Raw genomic sequence first — 21,576 nt, forward strand, 5'->3', positions numbered from 1 at the left:
CATTATAGGAGTTTAGTTTTTTCCTGTAAGAGAGAGCAAGGAGCCCCACATATTTGCTGCGTTTTTATAAAATTAAAACTACACTTCATATCTAGTTGTAGATTACATTAAACTTTAGTTTTAAACTTTTAATGTACGTAAATGCCTTTTAATTATAGAGGCCCACGGTTTGATGACGCAGAGGACCAGGGGTACTTTGCGTATACATGTAATTCTGTAAGAAAATCATGCAATGTCGTGCACAAGCGTTTAATGTCACGAGGATATATATTAACAGATAACTATAAGATATTTTAAAAAAAGATCACCATTTCAGTCTTTAGTTGCTTCCTAAAAGGAACAATTATAATTAGTTTGCGGCCGATTTTTGACGCTTGCGTCAATATATGTTTCTTGTTCAAAATGAAACGAAAGTAGAAAATAAGCCAGGAACCTAACGGACAGGTTCCGAAATTCAGGAAAATATTTATTGAAGCAAAGGTATTTGATTATTCCTTCAAAAAGTAACCTGGAAGCGGGGAATATATAAGTACCGACTGTCAAAGTAGTTCCGGCTGCTTAGTGCAACCGAACTCTAGATTTTATTGATGCGGTTATCAAAAGAATTTTTTATCCAATCAGAATCAAGTATTTTATAGAAATTAAATGATTTTCTTATCAATACTACGTTTTATTTTATTTCATTTTTTTTTCTCTACAAGAGGGGATTTGTACATGTAACATGTTAAATAAAATTACCCCCCCCCCCCAAAAAAAATAAATAAATAAATAAATGCTATTTCCAAAAATGAAAATCGGACTTCATTATGCCAACAGAAGTGATTTTTTTTTAAATTACTGAAGTGCAGTTCATTTTCAAACCATTTTATGATGACATGCCATGATATAACAACTGGTCTTCACAATTGTGATTAAAATTTATGGATCATTTTACCAGTACAATAGTCATGCCAAGGAAACATGCATTCTATCTGGAGAGCGAACTCAATAAAAGCCGAATTAATTAACGTTAATCTGTGATTCTTCCCAAGGGAAGATGTGCGCGGGGCAATAAATGTCAGCTGTTTTAAGGGAGGGGTCATAAGGTTTACTGTGTTTAAAACATAGGTAGAATACTTATTATTTAGAACCCTTTGCACACACACACTTTGGGGGGATTTAAATCAAATGCTGTTAAAAGAATGAAATAAACGAAAGAGAAAGTCAAATTATTTATAGTAAACTAATTTTTCATTAAAATAAGCTGCCTTTCAATTGTTTACTTATTTCCATATCAAAACAGATTCTTCATTAAAAAAAACCTGCCTTTCAAATATCAATGATTGAAATAAATGGTGGAATTGATCAAGTTTATTTTTCTTTAACTTAGAAAGCTGAAAACCTAGGATCCACCCCCTAAAATATGTTGCCGTAATGTCTTGCCAGCGTTTAGAGAATATGGATGATTTGCATCAATTACACTTTTATTGACTCCATTGCTTTGGAAATCCGGGACCTTATACTGATTTCTTCATTCAACAAACAAAATAAAATGAAGTTTGTAAATGATATCAATTGGAAGATCTTTGTTTGATCACTTAAATGCCGCGTATAAACCAGATGTAAACAGCGATAACAATCTCGGCAGAGCGTTACACACGTTGACCATTCCCCCTGCTGTTCTTGAAAACATTGTTTCTCAAACCATCTGATGTACTGTACAAATGATTTTCTACCTAACACGCATGTTAATTGATGGATGGAATTCTGAAGTCTGTAGGAAAAGAACCAAGAAGACGCAAACTAATTTACGTGTAATCGTCCAAAAATATAATCGTTGCATTCACATGAAGGGAGCAGGGCAACCAATAGAAAATATTGCACTACGTACCCAGTTAAGTAAATAAAAGAAGAAAAGCGCATTTCCTCCTTGGCCGAACTACATGCGCCTTTGGAGATGATGTATGTATCGAAATTTCCATCATCGAATTATCTAAACAAATTAATGGAACGACTGCATAAATAAGCCCTGGTTAAATCTAGTCCTGTCTGACGCCAAGACGTCAGACAATAATGGTTGCTTGACCTTCTTTTCACTAAAATCATTTATACGTTACATTAATTCTGACTATTCAGGCTCATATATTATTTCAAATTACTTGTAGCGTTTCCGAGCGGTTTAAGTTAATTCCTTCTAGAGTGAAAAAATCCAAAAGCAATATGATAATCCTTGGGTATAAAATCATAGGTGTTTCCTCGTAATAAAACTCTATAACTGGTTACAAATGTTTATTAAATCCAAATTAAAATAGAATATAATCCAAAGAAATGATAACAAAATAAATCCAAAATATTAATGGATGAAAGGCACTATAAAATCACTCTTATATCTAACTCTATCGCTACTTCTATAACAACTTTCTATATCAACTTCTTATATCAAAAATCCCCTAATACTTTAATTATCCCGTTTATATACTCTATTGACTCCTCTTACTCCATTTGACTCCCCCTCGATCCATTTAACCTTGTCTAGACGTAATTAATCATTAACATCCTCCTCCCAGATTGTTACAGCAAATTTAACATTGTACGAAACATTTTTTCCGGATTTAGTTTGAGTGTTAGATTTTTCCGGATTTTGGTTTCAATATTATAATTTTCGCGGGAGCACAAGATTTTTGCAACTGTAGAAATTGTTTACCAGTGTTTACTAGTCACTGTGCTGATTTATCATGTTTGTTTCAACTTTTCCATGAGAGAAAACTTCTAAGTTGGTAAGTTAAACATGAAATCTATTTGTATATTATTGCAGAAGAAATTTTGACGTGCATAATTGTTATAAATTGTATGTTTACAAGGTGTTCACTGTTTACCTGTTCAGGTGTAATTTTTACGGACATGTTAGAGGTTCCCATGAAAAACTTTTTGATTCGATTACGATATGTAGGAAGTTTATGCCATAATAGGTTGATATTTATAATGTGATATTTAAAATTAAAGATTTGCTGTGATTTTAGCATGAAATTATTTGGTGCATGTGCACTCAGTAATTATCGTCTATTTGTTTCAATCATTTTCTAGTAATTCATTTGAAGTTATGTGATTTGACATCAATATGAATTTCATATGTGCTAATTTACTAGGGTACATGAGCAATATTTATTGTAGAAGTGGTGTTTACGAAGAACATAGAGCATTTATTTATAATCAGAGTGATGTTAATTTGTCAATCGCTGAGTATGTGGTTTATATGTTATAATATCAAATACGTATACATGTTTTCTATGTATTTACAGTAAATCACATCACATCATGTCTCATCATCTTACATGTTGCTGTCACTGGAACTAAATAAAGGATGTGCATTTTCAGAGGGAGTTAACTTCTCTATGAACTTACTTAATGATAGTCAGTACACTGATTATAATCGCCTAACTTTCTCCTCCTTACTCAATTACCGCTAGCTCCCCATGACCTGTCCACAGTCTTTGTAAAACCTCCAATAAATCTATCTAAGTGACCAATGCAGTAGAATGCTTGGTCTCTAAGGGCATATGGCTCTGTGCAACCGTCCTCCAACACGAATGAGTCCATCATCTAAAATAGGGTCGAGTTTTCTGATGTTGCTGCATAGCTTCACATGACGTCCTTTTTTCAGCTCGTCAATTTCTGGTGCAAATGACATTCGTTGGACGAATTTCAAAATAGCAATTTCAGCTTTCTCTAAATCTTGTGTTGATAAACGTGTCTCAGTGGCTCGAGATTCTGAAGAGTTGACCCTAGGTTTCTTTTGTCGAATACGACATAGTAATTCATTGCGGATTTTCAGCATCCATGCGACACTTTTTCGTAACATATACCAGGAAGAATGGTAGTTCATAAGTTAATCAACACCTGTCTCTGCCGTTGATACATCAGCTATTGACGCTGTCACCGACACCTCCCTCACCTCTGGATCATTGACTAGTGCTTCATGCAAATCCTCAATAGGTACATCTGTCCAACAGTCAACAGCAGTAAATAGAATCTCAGGAGCGTGGATCCAGCGTCCTTTGATCCTGTATTTTTCTCAGTTCCACTGTTACATATTGACCAAATACAACATCCTCATCCATCTCCTGGGCAGACTCTTTTGGCTGTGGTCGGTTTTTGAAGTTCGTTAGAACAGATACAGCCTCTGTCATGATAGCCTCTGCTCAAGTAATTCTTTTTCTCTTATTGCTTCTGTTTTGTGGTGAAAATCCTTCATCTAGGTTTGAAGTTTCAGAAAGTGTGTCTTCTCGTCCATCAAAATCTTCATCATCAATTTGACTGCTTGAATCCTAAAAAAATAATACTTTGTTTCTTTCAGGTGCCAGATACAATTGAAGCATGGGATAAAGTTTCTAAGCAGTTTGAGGAGAAATGGAATTTCCCTAATTGTATTGCTGCAATGGATGGAAAACATGTAGCAATAAAATGCTCTATAAGAAGTGGATCAATGTATTACAAGTACAAACAATTTTTCAGCATTGTTCTTTTTGCATTAGTGGATGCAGATTATAGATTTAGATACGTTGACGTTGGATGTAATGGTAGAATCAGTGATAGGGGTGTATTTGCTAATTCATCTATTTTTAAAGCTCTAGAAGAGAAGTCATTAAATTTACCACCTGGGAAACTTTTGCCTGGAAGAGAAAGCCCTCTTCCCTATGTTACCGTTGGTGATGAAGCTTTTCCTCTCAAAACCTACCTCATGAAGCCCTATCCTTCAAGACAACTGGATTTATCAAAAAGAATATTTAACTACAGGCTATCAAGGGCAAGGAGAGTTGTTGAAAATGTGTTTGGTATTTTATCCAGTAGATTCCGAGTTTTAAAGGCACAATTGATATGGAACCAGAAAAGGCTCATAAAATTGTTTTAGCTTGTTGTGCTCTCCATAATTATCTACGCACCAAAGTTCTGTCCAAAGCTAAATACCCCCATCTGGAACATTTGATGAAGAATATACAGAAACAAGGACTGTACACAAGGACTGTACAACCAGGACAATGGAGACAAGAAAATACAGAGCCTTTACATCCAATAATTCAGCAGGGAGTAAACAGACCGGCCTACCCTTCCGCTTTTGGCGTAATTCTTCCGCTTTTTACCACAAAATTACGCTATTATGCCACTTATATTAATTTTACGCTTTCGATATTTTGGTTTAAAATCCATCATGAACGTCTAACTTTAGAGTTAAAGTACGACCTGCTGAAATGAAATGAGAAATTATAATATAAGTAATTAATAAGGGACCGGTTCGATAACGTACATAATATACCTAGTTGTTACATGTGTACATGTAAACCGGTATAGCAAACGAGAAGGCACTACGTACGTTTACTATTAAATGATATGTGCAATAAGTACAGCTATTTCTATGCTCAATTAATTTACTTTTAATTAACATTGCTTTGAATAAGATAGAGAAGAGTGAGTGTTAAAAAGATAAAATAGAATGTAATAAAATACGATTTGTGTAAACATGCAAACGCAAGCCTTCAATTAACCTAAGTGATTTGATACGTTTGACCAAATACCCGGTACGGTTGAACTGAGTTTGATATAGGATACTGGTATTTTACAACACTTTTTGCCATTAAATGACTAGAAAAAGAAAAGTTTCTGCCAGTTTGTTTAGTAATGTACAATTTCTGTTGTTTTGAAAGAAAATAAACCATTATAGTAAACACCAAGTAGGAAAAACATGATTGATTACGCTTTCACCTCTGAAATTCCACCAAAAAATGTACTAAAATTACACCGTTGCAATGAAAAGGGTAGGCAGCTCTGAGGAAACCGTGCATCTTCTGATGCACGATATATCAGAGATGAACTGTGTGATTATTTTAACAGTGATGGCCGAGTACCATGGCAATGGGACATGGCTTAAGTGTACTTACCAAGTTTGACTAGCTAGCTCTTGGTGTTACTTGAGCCCTTAAAATTGAGTCTGGAGCGGCAAAGTGGGTCCACTGACTTCTATAAACTTCCTCTGTGCTAGTCCCACTTCTCCTGGATTTCTTTGTTTTGTTAAGCAACCGTGAGTAGTACCCTCTCAAATTAGACAGCTTGGTTTGCAACAAATCAACTGTAAATTTTAAGAGTACAATCAATTTATTTGCATACTATAGTAAAAAAATTATCTTGCACTTTTGTATGTTGTATGTTTTTAATGATTTGAAGACAAACACTAAAAGAAAATGATACTTACTGGTTCCATTTATACCTGGGAAATCCTCCTTCAACTTTGTCAGAATATTTTCTAAAGCTTTTCTTCTACAATCCTTATTATGGTAATTAGCAGAAGAAAAATTCCATAAATCTATTTCATCTTGGTATAAGTCAATGAGTCTTTTGGTCTGCTCTGTTGTTAATTTTAGCTCTTCCCTTTTCTTTCCAGCCATTTTGAATGGAGAGCAAGCAAACGAAAATGTTCTCCCAAGATTTTCCCCACATTTTAATTGCAATTAATAAGATTAATTGATATTGAATTATCTGGAGAAAAAGTGCGGGAAAAATCCACATGTTAGTTTTTCTTTATATAGATCAACCTCTCTGACCTTGTCAATGATTGGTTAAAACCATCTGACTTGCCAGACGGAATAGAGCATGTTTCTTTTCCATCTGACTTCATATCTGTTTTATGACTTTCCTATTTACACGATCTGATTTGTAAGATGTGGCAAGTCACATCTGACAAATCAGATCGTGTAAATAGGGCTTAACGGTACATTTTGATTTTCATCTGAATCTGGCAAGGTGTTTCCGCTTTCAGAATTTTCAAGGTTGCTTGGATGATCTTCAATGTTCTCCTCTGAGACTTCATCATTAGGACATTAATTAGGTACAATGACTTCAGAATCCCTGTCTGAACACTGCTGAATTATTCGCTGAAGTTTATGATAGATCGTTTTGTTTACTTTAATTGGTTTAAGATTGTCCGCATGAATCACATTAAGTTTTGATCCAGTAGAATGTTGAACACATCACTAAGTTTTTTAATCACTATCCAAGGCCCACTCCAATTTCTTGCAAGCTTAAGTTTAGTTCCTAATATCTGTTCTGGTTGAAAACGGCTTACGGTATCACCAATACTATATTTTATTTTTTTCCACATTTTTATTGTAGTTTCTTTTCTGATTTTGGCTATTTTCTTTGTTTCTTCTTTGGCAATTTCATGACAATTTTCTAGTTTTTGTTTTAACTTTCGAACATATTCATGATGGTTGTATAAATCACTGATTGCACTATTACTTGGATCTGAGAATAAATCAACTGGCATCACCATTTCTGTTCCAAATATCATTCGATATGGACTCACTCCTGTTGTTTCATGAACAGTACTGTTGTAGGCCATTGAAATTCCGTCAATAAATTTGTCCTAGTCTGACTGATGTTAGGATATATAATTTGACAACATATCCTCTCCACCATTCCATCTGATCTTGGGTGAAAGGGGGTTGCAGATTTGCAGTTTACTATGCAATCATTTCATTGAGCATATCGTAAGTATTTTTGTTTATGCTGTACTTGCAACTCGCAGTTGATGCTATTTTTAGATTTAAAATCCATCAAGCTTTTAGAAAGTCAGGTTAACGTTAAATTTAGCAAAATTATATGTGATATTTGAGTAAGACAAATTGATAACGTGTTGCTTAACTACTGATGGTGTATAAGAATTTACAGTAGAATCTTAAATATAAGTTGAATGTCAGGATTAATTTGTGTAATGTTTACCAACGAATCTACATAAGTTTCTTGAAATTCTTTGATTTATATTACCTGAAGTTGTGAACCTACATGAATTATTTTGTATTTTCATTTTCTGAGTTTTCACAGAATGTCTCACAAGAGAACCATGTATGATGTCTGCTCCAGACCCTTGAGTTTTGAATAAAACCTGAATTGAAATGAACCTTTGAAACACAACAGACTTGATGTGTAAATTCCTGAAATGGTGTTCCAATATTGCGCTCTTTGTCATTGCCATAAATTCCTGGTGTTGTTTGATAAGTATTCCATCCATTTTCTGATTTGATTGTTCCCTTAGAAACTTTTGCAATCAAACTTATGATCACAAAACAGCTCAACAATTCCCACAGAAATAAGAAATTCCTTTGTCAAGCAAAGAAGCATGTATCCCGGAATATAACGATATAATCCAAGAACAGAATCACATACACAGAAAAACATTAAAATCCAAAAAAATGTTAACATATTCCATTTTGAATGTGAAGAATTGTCTCCCTGAAGTCTCTCTTTTTGAACAATTTCAGGTGGATGTTCGTCCACAAATGAATCCTCCAATCTTCGCCTGACAATTGAAATTCCTGAATTTGAAAATAGTCCTGGTGTCCTTTGTTTCGGAGTTCTATCACAATTTGTCATTTCCATATCCATTAATTAATACGACGTTTCATCCATTTTTTTTTTTTACATTTCACTGATACGATGTTATGTATATGCTTATCCTGCACTTACAAAAGGGACACTTTAAGAACTTACTGATTTCTCCTTTTCCCGTGACAAGTGAAAAACGGTTCTCACTCACTTTAAACATACAACAACAGTTTGGACACTCCTTTTTATCGTGAATTGTAATCCTTCCAACATACACTAAATTTCCATTGTCATCATAGTCATACACGTTTGCGAATCTGTATACATCCATAACTATGAAAAATATATGATACACAAATCACACGTAATAATCCAGTTATGTGAATGAAATAAATCCATCACTGACACTTTCCCAAATATCCCAATGAACACAAGCAGTGGTTCGGTATATTTCCATGAAAAATAAAAGAATCCAGATTAAAGTCATTATCAGTCTGACTATATCAAGAAACTTACGTGTTCATCTTATACACTTGCGTTATTTAAAGAAGGTTGAATTTTAGCTCTACTCAGTACTAGTCAGGAGTGTGTGCGATAATAAAGTATACGTCTTTATTTTCCTTAGTTATAAATTGAAGACCGCAGCCAGGTCAACTGAGCTAGTTTTTTGATGGATTAAAGGAAAATAACAGTATTGAAAGTGAAAAAGGTCATTTATTTCAAAAAATTACACAAAACATAAATACACATATAAAGGGAGTCAGACAAGACTGGAAAACAACTTCGAAAAAACACAAAAATCTTAGTGATCATATAATGCAATTTGACCCCTAAAATAAAAAAATAGGAGAAAGCAGGCACTGATATAACTCTCAACAAAAAGAAAATAATGATTGGGAGGGGTATCGGAGATGTTCCCCGTCATGGCATAGGAATGTCAAATCTCTCCAGAAGCCTCTATGAGGCTAGAAATGTACACTGTCCATGGTTAAACACTTCTGTGAGAATGAAGTTGATGGCGATGATGTGATCGTTGAAGTCCGATGACGAAGCCCAAGACTGGCGGCGCAGAAGCTGTCCCACAATAACTGTTCGTATGCCAATTCTAGAATGCAGATAAGACGCTAATGATAAAATGTCAGACACAATCACTATGCAGAAGAATGTCATTCTCTCCCATCTGCATGAAACATATGTGCGGTAACACATCAAAAATTAAGTCTCTGAAACGAGCGATGATCGAGATCAGTAGACCACCACATGTCCGAACTGAAACACTATAAAGTCCCTGATGTAGCTTTAAATTCACTAAATCTTGATGTGAGTCAACATACCGCCGTAAACGAGTCACAAAAGAATGTTCAAGAAAACAGATCCTGGTAAATTCTGCTTCTGCCGTGCATGTTGTGACACAGTTCTCCCCAAACCGGATCTGGCACTCTTACATTAACAAAACAAATTCATTAAATGAAAACGTATTGAATCTGCTATCCTGTTATGAAATGTATGGTAATTCACACAGAAAACTAAACACAGCAAGGGTCAGAAACAGTAACTTTACATTAGTTACTTGGAACAAACTTCGACAAAATTTTCCTTTGCACTTTAGCGTGACTTTCTGGTAAATAAAAAACAATGATCACGTGATTGGGAGAAGCCACGCTGACTAGCTGTAAATTGAAACAATTGTGCCATAGATTAAGAATTGAAAATTTTTGTAATTTTGGCAACCTAAAATTACCAAACAAAAACATAACACATCAAAGTTAAATTATAACAAATAAAAGAATAACAGTTTCTTGTCACTAAAAGAATATTTTGTAAATGATAGATACCTTATTTCTGTAAACAATTTCTAAATGCTACTCCTCCTAGAGTTTAAGACCAATTCCAGTATAACATGACACACATTTGACTACACTAGGATATATCATTCTGTATTTCGGATTTTGATACTTAGAAGGGTGTTGCCGTGGTAATCTCCATATCAGGTATTTACTACGGCAGTTACAGTAGACACTGCGTACTTTACGTTCAGGGTTGAGTACTGACAGTTCTTTAGGGTATTAATGACAAACTAGGTATTCCCTACCAATCACAGCAGACTGTGTGTACTTTCCGTTAATGTTTTAATAGTGACAGTTCTATAGGATATTGATGCTTTCATCCGATTTCTTACCAGGTATTTACTACCACTCACACCAGACTGTGCGTACTGTCCATTAAGGTTTGAGTAGTGACAGTTCTATTGGATATTGATGCTTTCTTTCAATTCCTTTCTACCAATCACAGCAGATTTGGCATACTCCCCGTTAAGATTTGAATACTGACAGATCTGTCGGGTATTGATGATTTACTCTGATTCCATAACAGGTATTTTCTATTGTGTACCAAACACAGCAGATTTTGCGTATTTTCCGTTGAAGTTGAAGTAATGAAAAAAAAAACCTCTTCAACAAAATGGCCATTGTTTTCTATAATAGATTCAATACTTGCATGGAATTGTTATCCCTCTCAGAATCAGACGATATAGTAATCTAGCGTTGAGCCTTCTGGTAGGCATACTCGGTTCAACTTTAAATGGTGAGAATTCTCTGGGGATGACAAACTTTCATTAATTATTTCATCAACATCTTCTAACTTCTCTAACCTTTTTTAACCTTTCTCTGTTGATGATTTTTCTTCCAAGCAAATGGGGGTCTTTTCTTCTCTGTTTTCCTCTGAAAAGTCTGATGATATCGTGGGATACGTAAACCCCATCCATTCTGGACTAATTTCCACGCTTCCAGGATTGTACTCGTCAACTTCCTCATTCATACACTCGTCTTCTATGCCTTTGTAAGCTGAAATTCAAATTCATACTCCTATCTTGATTTCAAGGGGAAAAAAAGAATTCTCTTTTTTCATGAATTTTTTAAAAAAATTTTAAATCATCTTACCTCTCACTGCTTCTGCATTCGAGTTTTTCAAGATTTTTCTTTGACATTGTGGTAGTAAAACGTAAATGATCTGTAAAAATTTGATCTTTTTTTTTGAGGGAGGTATATTTCGGGGTTCTTTTATCCATCAAGTTTTGGACCACATATTATATAGTATCCCAGCGGAAAAACATTAAATTAGTTTATCAGTGAAAGTATCTATTAATGACAACAAAATCATTAAAAGCAAATATTGTGTCATTTGATGACAACTTTTAAGCAAAAACTGAGTAAGCATTTGTCTGAGATACTAGTAACAGTTTTGTATTAATTAAAAATGTCAACATTTGACGGGTTTTCTGTGCAGATAGTTGTGCAGGTCGCTAATAAATCAGAACAAAATTTGATATTTCATTTTTACTCTGCATCTGTTATCAATCAGAATGAAATCAAAAACACAAGCCGCCCCTTTTGTTGACATTTCAAGTAATTGCAACACATATCCAGATTCATTTATGCCTTGCTTTCAGCATAACAATTCACAAGACCCAAGGCCTCACCCTTGACAGAATAGAAGTGGATGTGGACAACATCTTCAGCCCTGGTCAGTTAGGGCTGGCAATAGGAAGAACAACTAAAAACAATGCAAGTCATTCACCCTCACCCTTACACATTGAGCGAGAGAATAATTGCATTTCGTAACACATTTTTTTTTTACCTTTTTCATACTATTATTTTAGATTTATTAAATTATTTTCAGAAAAACCAGCGCAGAACCGACAAAAATTCTTCAAACATATCAAGATATATTCCTTCAAGGAAGACCTTTGGATGTCGTATCCGAAGAGGATGTAGTTGAGGGGGGCACGGCTGGCATTTTTGTTAGTCGTGTGAACATCTTAAAAGACACCGTTGATGAAATTGCTACGCTGCCAAACATTCGATTACCCATAGAGGTCGTCTTCTATGGGGAACAGGTCGTAGACCTGGGTGGTCCGAGAAAAGAGTTCTTTTCTCTATTTCTACAAGAGACGAAGTCAAAGCTAATAACAGTTGAAAACGGGTCGCCAAAGCTTAGGGTGGTTGAAGAATTCATGGCCAAAAGCTACTATTTTTATGCAGCTGTTGCTCGCTTTAAGTATTCCCAAACTTACAGATATTAATAAGATCAATTATTGTTGACTAGTTGTTGTAAATACTTTTTTTCGAGTTTATATAAAATTCACTTGTTTGCAAACTGTGTCGGGAAACAACAGAATTGTTGGTTAAACAACTCAGTCTGCAGCTAAAGTGTTATATCTTTATATTTGATTGTTGGTTTGATTATAAGTGATTCTTTTGATATAGTTCGTTTTTATAAAGTTTGTTCATTAATCATTATCCAGATAGGACCGAGGAAGAAGTATATACATATATAGTGAATTTCAGTCATTTTCTTGTTTAAGTGCCATTGTAATTGAGGTTTTTTTAATTCGATATAAACGTGATTCTTAGGAAGGAATCCTAAACGGACCCAATGAAATGCATTTCTTGTTCCTCATCCCTGCTTATGATTATTAAGTAACAAAACTTAGTAACAGCTATGTGTATAGTTATGATGAACAATGGTGCCTCTTTCAAAATTGTGAATGCTTAAAACATGAATCAAATTCGATCACTGGAAAGTTGTGGCATGATGCTCAGGTGACCTATTTAGGCCCATTGGCCTCTTGTTAGTTTAAGATTGAGTGCATTTCAATGAAAATAGCAGTAGACAGCAGGCAATGACAGGCTGGTGAGCTGCAATATGCAGCGTCTTATCCAAAGGCAAAGAAAGGATTGGAGGCAGTTGTAAAACATAAAAACAATTCCTCCAATATTTAGTGAGGTAAAACATAAAAACAATAGGGACTGTAAGCTCGTAAACGAGAGCGCGCGAGATTTGAATACTTCCGGTGACAAACAAAATGGTGATATGCTTTGCGTTCGGATGTAGTCACCGAAGTGGTGCGAATAATTGTAGTTTTTATCGGTTTCCCACAGACGCAAAGAAAAAGACATTATGGGGGAGATTGTGCAGGTCAGTTTTATGCATTTCTAAAATCCAATAAGCCTGTATTAAACGAAATATCCGTCTGCAGCGCATGACTTACAGTTTGCATGCGCCGCGATTACCAAGCTCTATTCCTAGAGTTGAATAGTGACACTTAATGATAAGTTTATGATTTTTATCCTTTCACATTAAAGTATATACCTGTATCTGCATTGTACAAATGTTTGCAGAGAACTATCATATAGGTTGTACATTAATCCGAGATTCCTCTGACTGACGTGATTACGATTAACAGTTTTAATACTGAAGCAAATCACAGAGACACTGATGTGTACATGTAAATTATGTCAATAAGCACCGATATATAGAATAACATAAATTGAAATAAGATAAGATTTATTAAAAAAAATCAGGGTCCTGTGGGCATTAACATGTGCATGTAACATATATAATTAATCCACTTCTGTTCAATGCAGAGTATACAACAAGCATATTAACAACATGCATGTTTTGATTTTTATACATATATATTTCTACTCTTAAACTATACATTTACACAAACAATCCTTTGATTTATTTAGAAGAGCTGATCGACAGCCAGAGAATCAAAACGACAGAGTATGTTCTTGCCATTTTAAGGAGGGAAGAAAGGAAGGAGACCCTGTCTTCTTTCCTTGGAATGATAAAAAGTATATGGACTATCAGGATCCAGAAAAGTCAGAAAGGTGAGAGAGAATTTATATGTAGATGTAATAAATTTTATCCCAGTCACAAATTATAAATATTTTTTTAATTTCATATAGTTTAAACTACAGCATGAACCTTTTTGAACAAAAACATGTTAAATATAATGCATTTATTGAATATTTATTATTTACAGGAAAAGGAGGAAAACATGTTTGTCATCGCCCTATGAAGTCGATAACTTCAGTCAGTCCTTATCCTGTGAGAGAGAGCAGACAGAAGATGCAGTAGATTTTGATGATGTAGAACATGTAATATTATATCAATAACTTTTTAGATGTGTTTTTAAAAACTGAAATACACATGTATATAGTTGAAATACTTGACTGTAAAAAAAAATCAGATTATAAATGTACATGTATATATTTTAAGGTTGAAGTAGAACACAGTTATACAGTCTCTTGCTCTCGAAACTGTTCCAAAGAAATACAGCGGATCTCATCAGAGATAAAAAAGTTGGAAGAAGAGTTACATGCAATAAAAGTCAACATGGATAAAAGAAAACCCATGACTGTAGCTGAAATTAAGGACAACGAAGAAAAGGTAACATTGTTGATGAGGTAAAACAAGGTACCGGGTATTTAAAAAAAAAAATTGTTGAGTGCTTTTATTTAGAAATTTATGACAATTCTTTTCTTTACAGATGCTGCTTTATACTTCAATACAATATGATGTCTTTGAAGTGCTTGTAAAACTACTTGGTCGATTCAGTTTAAATTACTTTCTTGGTTGGACACCATCCCTTAAACTTGAAGATCAACTTTTGATTGTTTTCATGAAGCTTAAACTAAACCTTAGAGACATTGACTTAGCTCACAGGTATATACTGGTAGTTAATCTTTTCTCTGAATAAATTAAATTCATAATTTTCTGATCGTGCTATTCATGACATTTTTTTTTTCAAAGATTTTTTTTGAATTGGGGACATATTTTGATAACATGATATATTTTGATTTGCATTATTCAACAGGTTTTGTGTAAGCAGGCCAACAATTTCTAATATTTTCCACTCACTGGTTCATGCCCTTCATGAAATGCTGTACAAGGGGGTTGTTGATACATGTTTTCCTAGTCAACTAAAATGTAAAGGTTTGTATGTTGTGTTATAGTATGCAAATGATTGATGTATTTGTAAAATTTTTCATTTCCATATCCTCCATCTTAAACTACTTGTGTACACATTATTTTACATAAAAAATAAAATGGTTCGATGACTTAATCTGAATGTTGTGGCTTAAATATAAGATTAGAGCTATATTTTATAATACATGTACAACTGAGATGAAGAGAATAATACATGCGTTTGTCAGTTGCCCTGTAAATTATCATGATTATACATGTAGCATGAAATTTATGTTCCTCCCATTTTTCATTTAGGCTCCATGCCAAAGGCATTTGCAGAATTCTCTTCTGCAAGGGCATCTATGGATGCCATTGAGACAACACAGGATATACCAGGACATCTTGATACACAGGCTAGGGCATACAGTTCGTATAAGAGCCGTCACACCGTCAAGGCAGTGACTTGTGTAGCACCAAATGGTGCAATCACTTACTGTTCTCCTTTATATCCGGGATCAACATCTGATGTTGCAATTGTGCGTCACAGCAAAATTCTTGAGAAGTTTAAGCCCGGGGACCTGATTTTAGCCGATTAGGGATTTACAATCCACGATCAGTTACCACAAGGTGTGTGCTTGAATATTCCTGCATTTTTAAGTTCAAGAGGGCAGTTTACGAAGAAAGAAGCAGAACTATGTTATAAAATAGCCAGAGCAAGAATTCACGTGGAGAGAGCTAATGAGAGAATTAAAAACTTTGAAATACTTCGCCACATACCAGCAACCTACAGGCCATTATCAACAAAGATATTTCAACTGTGTTCTGCATTAGTCAATTTGCAAGCTCCTCTTTTGAAAGAAATTTCATAGTACATTATATATTTATAATGTAATGATAGTTTTGATACTTCAGTATTGTTCATGGAATGTATTAGGATGTAGAATGATGTACACAGTCATAGTCTAGCATATTGATTTTTGCAAATCTTACACTGAGATCTCTAACATACTGTCTTAAAAATCTGTATATTTAGCATGTACAACATTTGGCAGACAATTTTTCAACATGTTTGTTGTAGATCTGATTCAGTGCATTTCTGTATTCATAGATATCTATCTGCAGTTCTGCACAGCACATAGCTATGTACTTGATTTAGTAGTGGCTACATAATGCCAAAAGACTTAAATTGAAGACATACTAGAAGTAATACATTTACAGTATTTACTTGTGCATATAATAAATAATTTAAAACAATCTACACAGTGAGTAAAATTTTATTTATACATTGGGAAAATTATATTGTATAATATAGCCCAATTTAAACACAGGTTACTTAGCATTTACCCTCAGGAAAATTTTTGAAGACAAGCACTGTTGAACAGAAATCATTGTTTACATGTGTAGGGTAAATACATGTTAATAAAGAGTTCAATTTATCATACTCTATTAAAACTTTATGAATGTTAGAATTGATTACAAATCAAATAATGCATTGCATATTCTCAATTTCATTCATTAATTTTAAATCCTGGGACGGATTACTCAATTTTTATAAAAATATAACTTATTCAGAACACTTTAGTTTGAAGTGTCAATAGGGTTCATCACTTCTGATTGTTTTTGATTATTACAGATATTATTTCAACACATTAATTTTGGATTAATTCAGGAATGAATGTATTAAAATAAAATTCTATCAATTGTGCAATGTTTTTTGTCCATCCAGAGTCCTTGATAATCCGGATAACTTTGCAATCCTTGGTAGTCCAAACAATCAAGTCACAGCAGGTCTTGTTGCATAAATGTAGTTGGCCTTGTATCTGGTGATAATAAGGATGGTTGGACTTGAGGTAGTAAGAGTCTTCTCTGTACTCTAAATGCAACAACACAACTTGAATATAACATTTACTCAAAGTTGAATTAGTAATAACTGGAAAAACGAATAGACAAAATCATATACAGTCCAATCTTGTTATCTGGAACTTAAAGGGGCCAGAAAACAATAGAGATATCCAATAAATCACAAAATTAAACGTTAAATGCTTTAATAAGAAATTAGGACTTGCAACTCAGTTCGACATACGTTCCCTTCGGTATCAAAGACAATAGTTGAGATACCAAGTTTGACTTCATATTGAAAAGACAATGAGAAACAGATGTTTCACACAGTTTAATATACCCCAATTTATACCAAGTACTTACCAAGGTAAAAGTCTTTAAGACTGTGCACTGCCTCATATATTGTTAAATGTGCTGCAGAGTAAGGACACTTTACTTCAACTACTTCAGGTAAAGCATTCTGAGCTTCTGGTGTCTGGAAATTAACATCACATCTTGGTGGGTGCAGGACAAGACCATCTGGAGATGCGCCTAAAACTCCAGACTCGTGCAGCCAAATTCCTTTATCAAAATAAAATGCAAATTTATAGAAAAAAATAATATTGCAGTGTTTGTACTAAGTAAATAGATAGTTATCTAAGAATCTTTAATTCTCGATGACATTTTTGGTAAAAATAATTATTGAAGATGGTGCCATGGTCAATGACAAATACTGCTGATTAATTTGGATGAAATACTTAAATAAAAAATTTTTACCAGTTTGTTGCACAGAGGCACCAAAGTCATGTTCATATTTTTTCAATGCGTCTTCTTCATGTGTTATTCCCCAAGCAACTGCTTTGATTGATTCCAAATTGTATGAGGACATCAGACGTTTCTTAAGAGAAATTGTAATTCTGCAAAGATAAATGCTGGCATTTTAGCTTAGGTTGTTGTAAGTATCACATCATTATTAAATATAACAAATAAATGATAACTAATGCTAACTACAAGCATCATGCTCTATTTGGAGTTTTTAATTTTGTCCACATAAACTAACCGTCTTCTATTTGTACTAAGCACTGCTCCAAAATTGGATGCTGTTATCCTGTTCTTTCTGATGATTGACCACATAGGATTGTTTCTTTGACCCTTGGTTGCCAATGCTGTATTAGCTATGATATCCTCAGACAAAATCAAAGCTCGTCTTAACCATACCATTGGTGTATCAGAATGGATAAATTCTGGACTCGTCAATAGATCTTCTATGACAGGGGCAGGAGGTCCTGGCTCACGTGGTTCTGGCTGAAGAATCCATTCCATAGCTAAAATACATGTACATGCATAAACATCCTTTTTAAAAAAATATTTGCATCTACAGTTACACATTTATAAAAAGTTTTTTTTTAATTAAAAAAAAAATCACAATAGTACAATCTATTTCTGTTTGTTTCAATATTACAGCATTTTTTGTGTTTAATAAATTCTGTAAAAAAAAAAACTGTCAAGACATAATAATTGTCCACATCACATGTATAAACAACAAAAACTTAATATGAACTAAATATTTGACAATTTTTAAAAATTCAAATGCAAGTAATTTCCTAAAGGAAAATGAAATGAAAGATGAACTGAAAAAAAAATTAATAAATCAGAATACAAATTAATAAAACATATTTCGCAAATTGGCAACATCCGGTTAAAATACCAATAAATCTGCCTAGTTTTGATAATTCTTGTTGAAAGAAACTTCTGTCGCTATCATCAAATGGTCTGTCTAGTGCACTTTAAATTCAAGAAAAATTGGTTCTTCTTTAAACACAAGTGATTAAATTATTTTTTTCTTCAACGTTTTGAACATTTTATTTCATACTTACTGATAATCAGGTTGAGATGGTGGAAATAATTCTTCCATTGTTTTAGTGTCAGTTTTCATTGCCGTCTTTGGATTTTTCAGCCATCCGCATTTCACGTCAGTTTTGCTGACGCACTTGTACCTTTTAAATTGAATAACTCACAATTGATAGTATGTCAGATTTGTGTTTCTAACATTTTTTCATGTTAATGCATTAATCATTATGTAGCAAACACAGTGTCAGTCCATTCAAAACTTGATGCATTTTAATTTCATGCTATGTTTACCATCTTCTTTCAAGTCATAATTGATGAAACCTCTTTTAATCTTCTAAACTCAGTGAGTCAATCTTAAATAATGCTGTGTACATAAAGCTTACCCATACAACAATGCTGCTGCAACATGATGGCAGACATATTGTCCTAAAGGACACTCACACGTTGATGAAGAAACAGCATAGCCATCGTTCAGAAATGCCTATCAAAATAAAATACGGGTTATAGAACAGAACATGTGGTTATAACATTAACAGTTAACACCCCCCCCCCCATCCCCCTCAAACACACACACAAAATTTCCTGAATTATAGCTACATACAGTCATTGATACCTAAAATTACTTGAATCAAAAGAATGGGGTTTCATTCAAAAAATATTTTAAATATTCTAGAAAGCGACAAATACGAATGAAGCTACTACAAATAAAAAAAAATCACAAAAGGACAATCTCCTTACCGTTACTTTGTAGGACTTGTTCTTCATTGACGCTTGCACAACAGCATTGACAACGTTTTCCTCGTTGTCGTAGAGGAACTTCAACACATGGTTACTATACACAGCGTTCTCCGATTTTCTCATAAGCTTCGGTTTGTCTGTGGTATAGTTCGCCCAGTACTGTATTGATATCGCCATTTTTTTGTTTGTCACCGGAAGCGCTTCACCAGAAGTAACAAAAAACGAGACTTACAGCCCCTATTCCTCCAATATTTAGTGAGTAAACAAGAGGCCCATGGACCTTATAGGTCACCTGAGTATCATGAAACAACTTTCAAAATATTGAATTTGGATCGTATTTTAAACCAGATGCCATGAAATTGTTAATTTAGAAAGAGGCACCATTGCTTATCATAATTATACACTTAGAATGCTTACATGTACTCTAGTTACTTAATACACAGAGTTAGACCAGAGTAAGAAAGAGAAAATGCATTTTAACCTTATAACCAGTCATGCACCCCACCCCACAGGAGCCACTGACACTGGGGCCACATATTTCTAAATTTTGGAAATTTTATCATGAATTTTATATCATCATAAATGGTTGATTAATACCACAGTCGTGAGAGCAGATTACAAAGCATTTATTTAACTTTAGACTATGTACTGTTTCCCCCCCCCCTCCCGATACCCCTGACCCAGAGAACATGAAATTAATCATTTTGCTAGATGCACCTTTCTTGGTCATAAATATATGTACCAAGATCATTGGCATAATACCTAGGAGCAGTGGTAAAGATTTTTTAAGAATTCACGCATTTCACTAGATGTAATCATTAGAGCCCCACATTAAAACCAGAACCTCTCACCTAGGGGCCATGAAATTCACAGTTTGGGAAGAGGCATCCTTCCTCATCATAACTTTGTACATGAACATAGTTCATTGGTTGAACACCCAGGAGCAAAGAAGAAGAGTTTTGAAGAAACAATGTATTTTCACTGTATAATTAATAAAGTCTCGCCCTAACATCAAAACCCCCAACCCAGGGGCCACGAAATTCACAATTTTGGAAGAAACACCCTTGCAGGGAAGAAGATTTTCAAAAAAATAATGCACTTTTACTATATGATCTAAATAACCCGCCCTAACACCAGAACCCCTGACCCAGGGGCTATGAAATTCACAATTTTTGAAGAGGCACCCTTGGTCATCATAACTATGTTCTTACACTATAGTTACTTAATTTAATACCCACGAGCAGAGAAGAAGATTTTAAAAGAAAAAATGCACTTTTACTATATGATCCATATAGCACCGCCCTAAAACCAGAACCCCTGATCCTGGGGCCATGAATTTCAAAAAATTGGTAGAGGACTCAATGCTGATTACAATCATGTCAACAGTCCAGGCGTAAAGAAGAAGATTTTTAAAGATTGCATTAATTTTAGTGGTTTTGGCCCCACCCCTCAGGCCCCAGGGGGGGGGGGGAGGCAGGGACCATGAAATTCACAATTTTTGTTCCCCTTCACCCATTCATGCTGTATATCAAATTTGGTTGTAATTGGTTCAGTAGTTCCAGAGAAGAAGTTAAAAATGTTCAAAAGTTTACGAACGACGGACGAAAACGAATAGCAATAGGTCACCTGGCCTAAAAAGTGACTTGTCAATGAACACAGCACTTGTAAATATTATAGTATTGTATTATATTATTTTGTGAAGTTTCTTTTCAAAAACATGTATTTTTTTGATTAAGCGGCTCTCAATGAACGGAGAAGTGTTGAATGTCCTTCTTACAGGTGGGCTGCTTATGATATTGCAGTGCTAAATCAAGATGTACCACTACCGCTTACTCAAACCTTTTGATACGCAGACACGCTTCAAGATTTATTCAAACATAATATTTCAAGTACATTGGACTATGATCAAAAACTAAAGACAGAACAATCATTTTTTTTATTTTCTAAAAAATATATTATGTTCCGTAAAATGTACATTCTTCATACATATAATTATCTTGGATTTTAGAACTGACATTATTATTTATCAAGATGTATTATTTTGTACCATGACTAGAAATT

At 34.2% G+C, this 21,576-nt stretch overlaps 2 protein-coding genes across 2 annotated transcripts; one reads left to right on the forward strand and one right to left on the reverse strand.

Moving 5' to 3' along the window:
* Positions 1 to 13,311: 13,311 nt before the first annotated feature.
* Positions 13,312 to 15,704, forward strand: LOC134278133 (uncharacterized). Its single transcript, XM_062760450.1, has 7 exons — positions 13,312 to 13,329; positions 13,942 to 14,027; positions 14,183 to 14,297; positions 14,419 to 14,589; positions 14,690 to 14,865; positions 15,017 to 15,135; positions 15,424 to 15,704. The coding sequence occupies exons 1-7, from the start codon at positions 13,312 to 13,314 to the stop codon at positions 15,702 to 15,704; spliced, it is 966 nt and encodes a 321-aa protein (XP_062616434.1).
* Positions 15,705 to 16,706: 1,002 nt separating this feature from the next.
* Positions 16,707 to 18,846, reverse strand: LOC134278134 (uncharacterized; the record flags this gene model as incomplete). The annotated part of the gene is made up of 5 exons (XM_062760451.1): positions 16,707 to 16,981; positions 17,311 to 17,508; positions 17,704 to 17,843; positions 17,987 to 18,251; positions 18,804 to 18,846. Coding segments are annotated over 5 exons (870 nt in total), but the record flags the coding sequence as incomplete, so codon positions are not given.
* Positions 18,847 to 21,576: the final 2,730 nt, after the last annotated feature.

The sequence above is a fragment of the Saccostrea cucullata genome, unplaced genomic scaffold (genome assembly GCF_032062105.1).
Source record: "Saccostrea cucullata isolate Sc308-1 unplaced genomic scaffold, CSIRO_AGI_Scuc_v1 ctg2372, whole genome shotgun sequence".
In the NCBI taxonomy this organism is placed as follows: Eukaryota; Metazoa; Mollusca; class Bivalvia; order Ostreida; family Ostreidae; genus Saccostrea; species Saccostrea cuccullata.

Coding starts and splice junctions, on each gene's coding strand:
- LOC134278133 (XM_062760450.1), top strand. Junction 14,028..14,182: donor GATCCAGAAAAGTCAGAAAG/GTGAGAGAGAAT, acceptor TATTATTTACAG/GAAAAGGAGGAAAACATGTT. Junction 14,866..15,016: donor GACATTGACTTAGCTCACAG/GTATATACTGGT, acceptor ATTATTCAACAG/GTTTTGTGTAAGCAGGCCAA.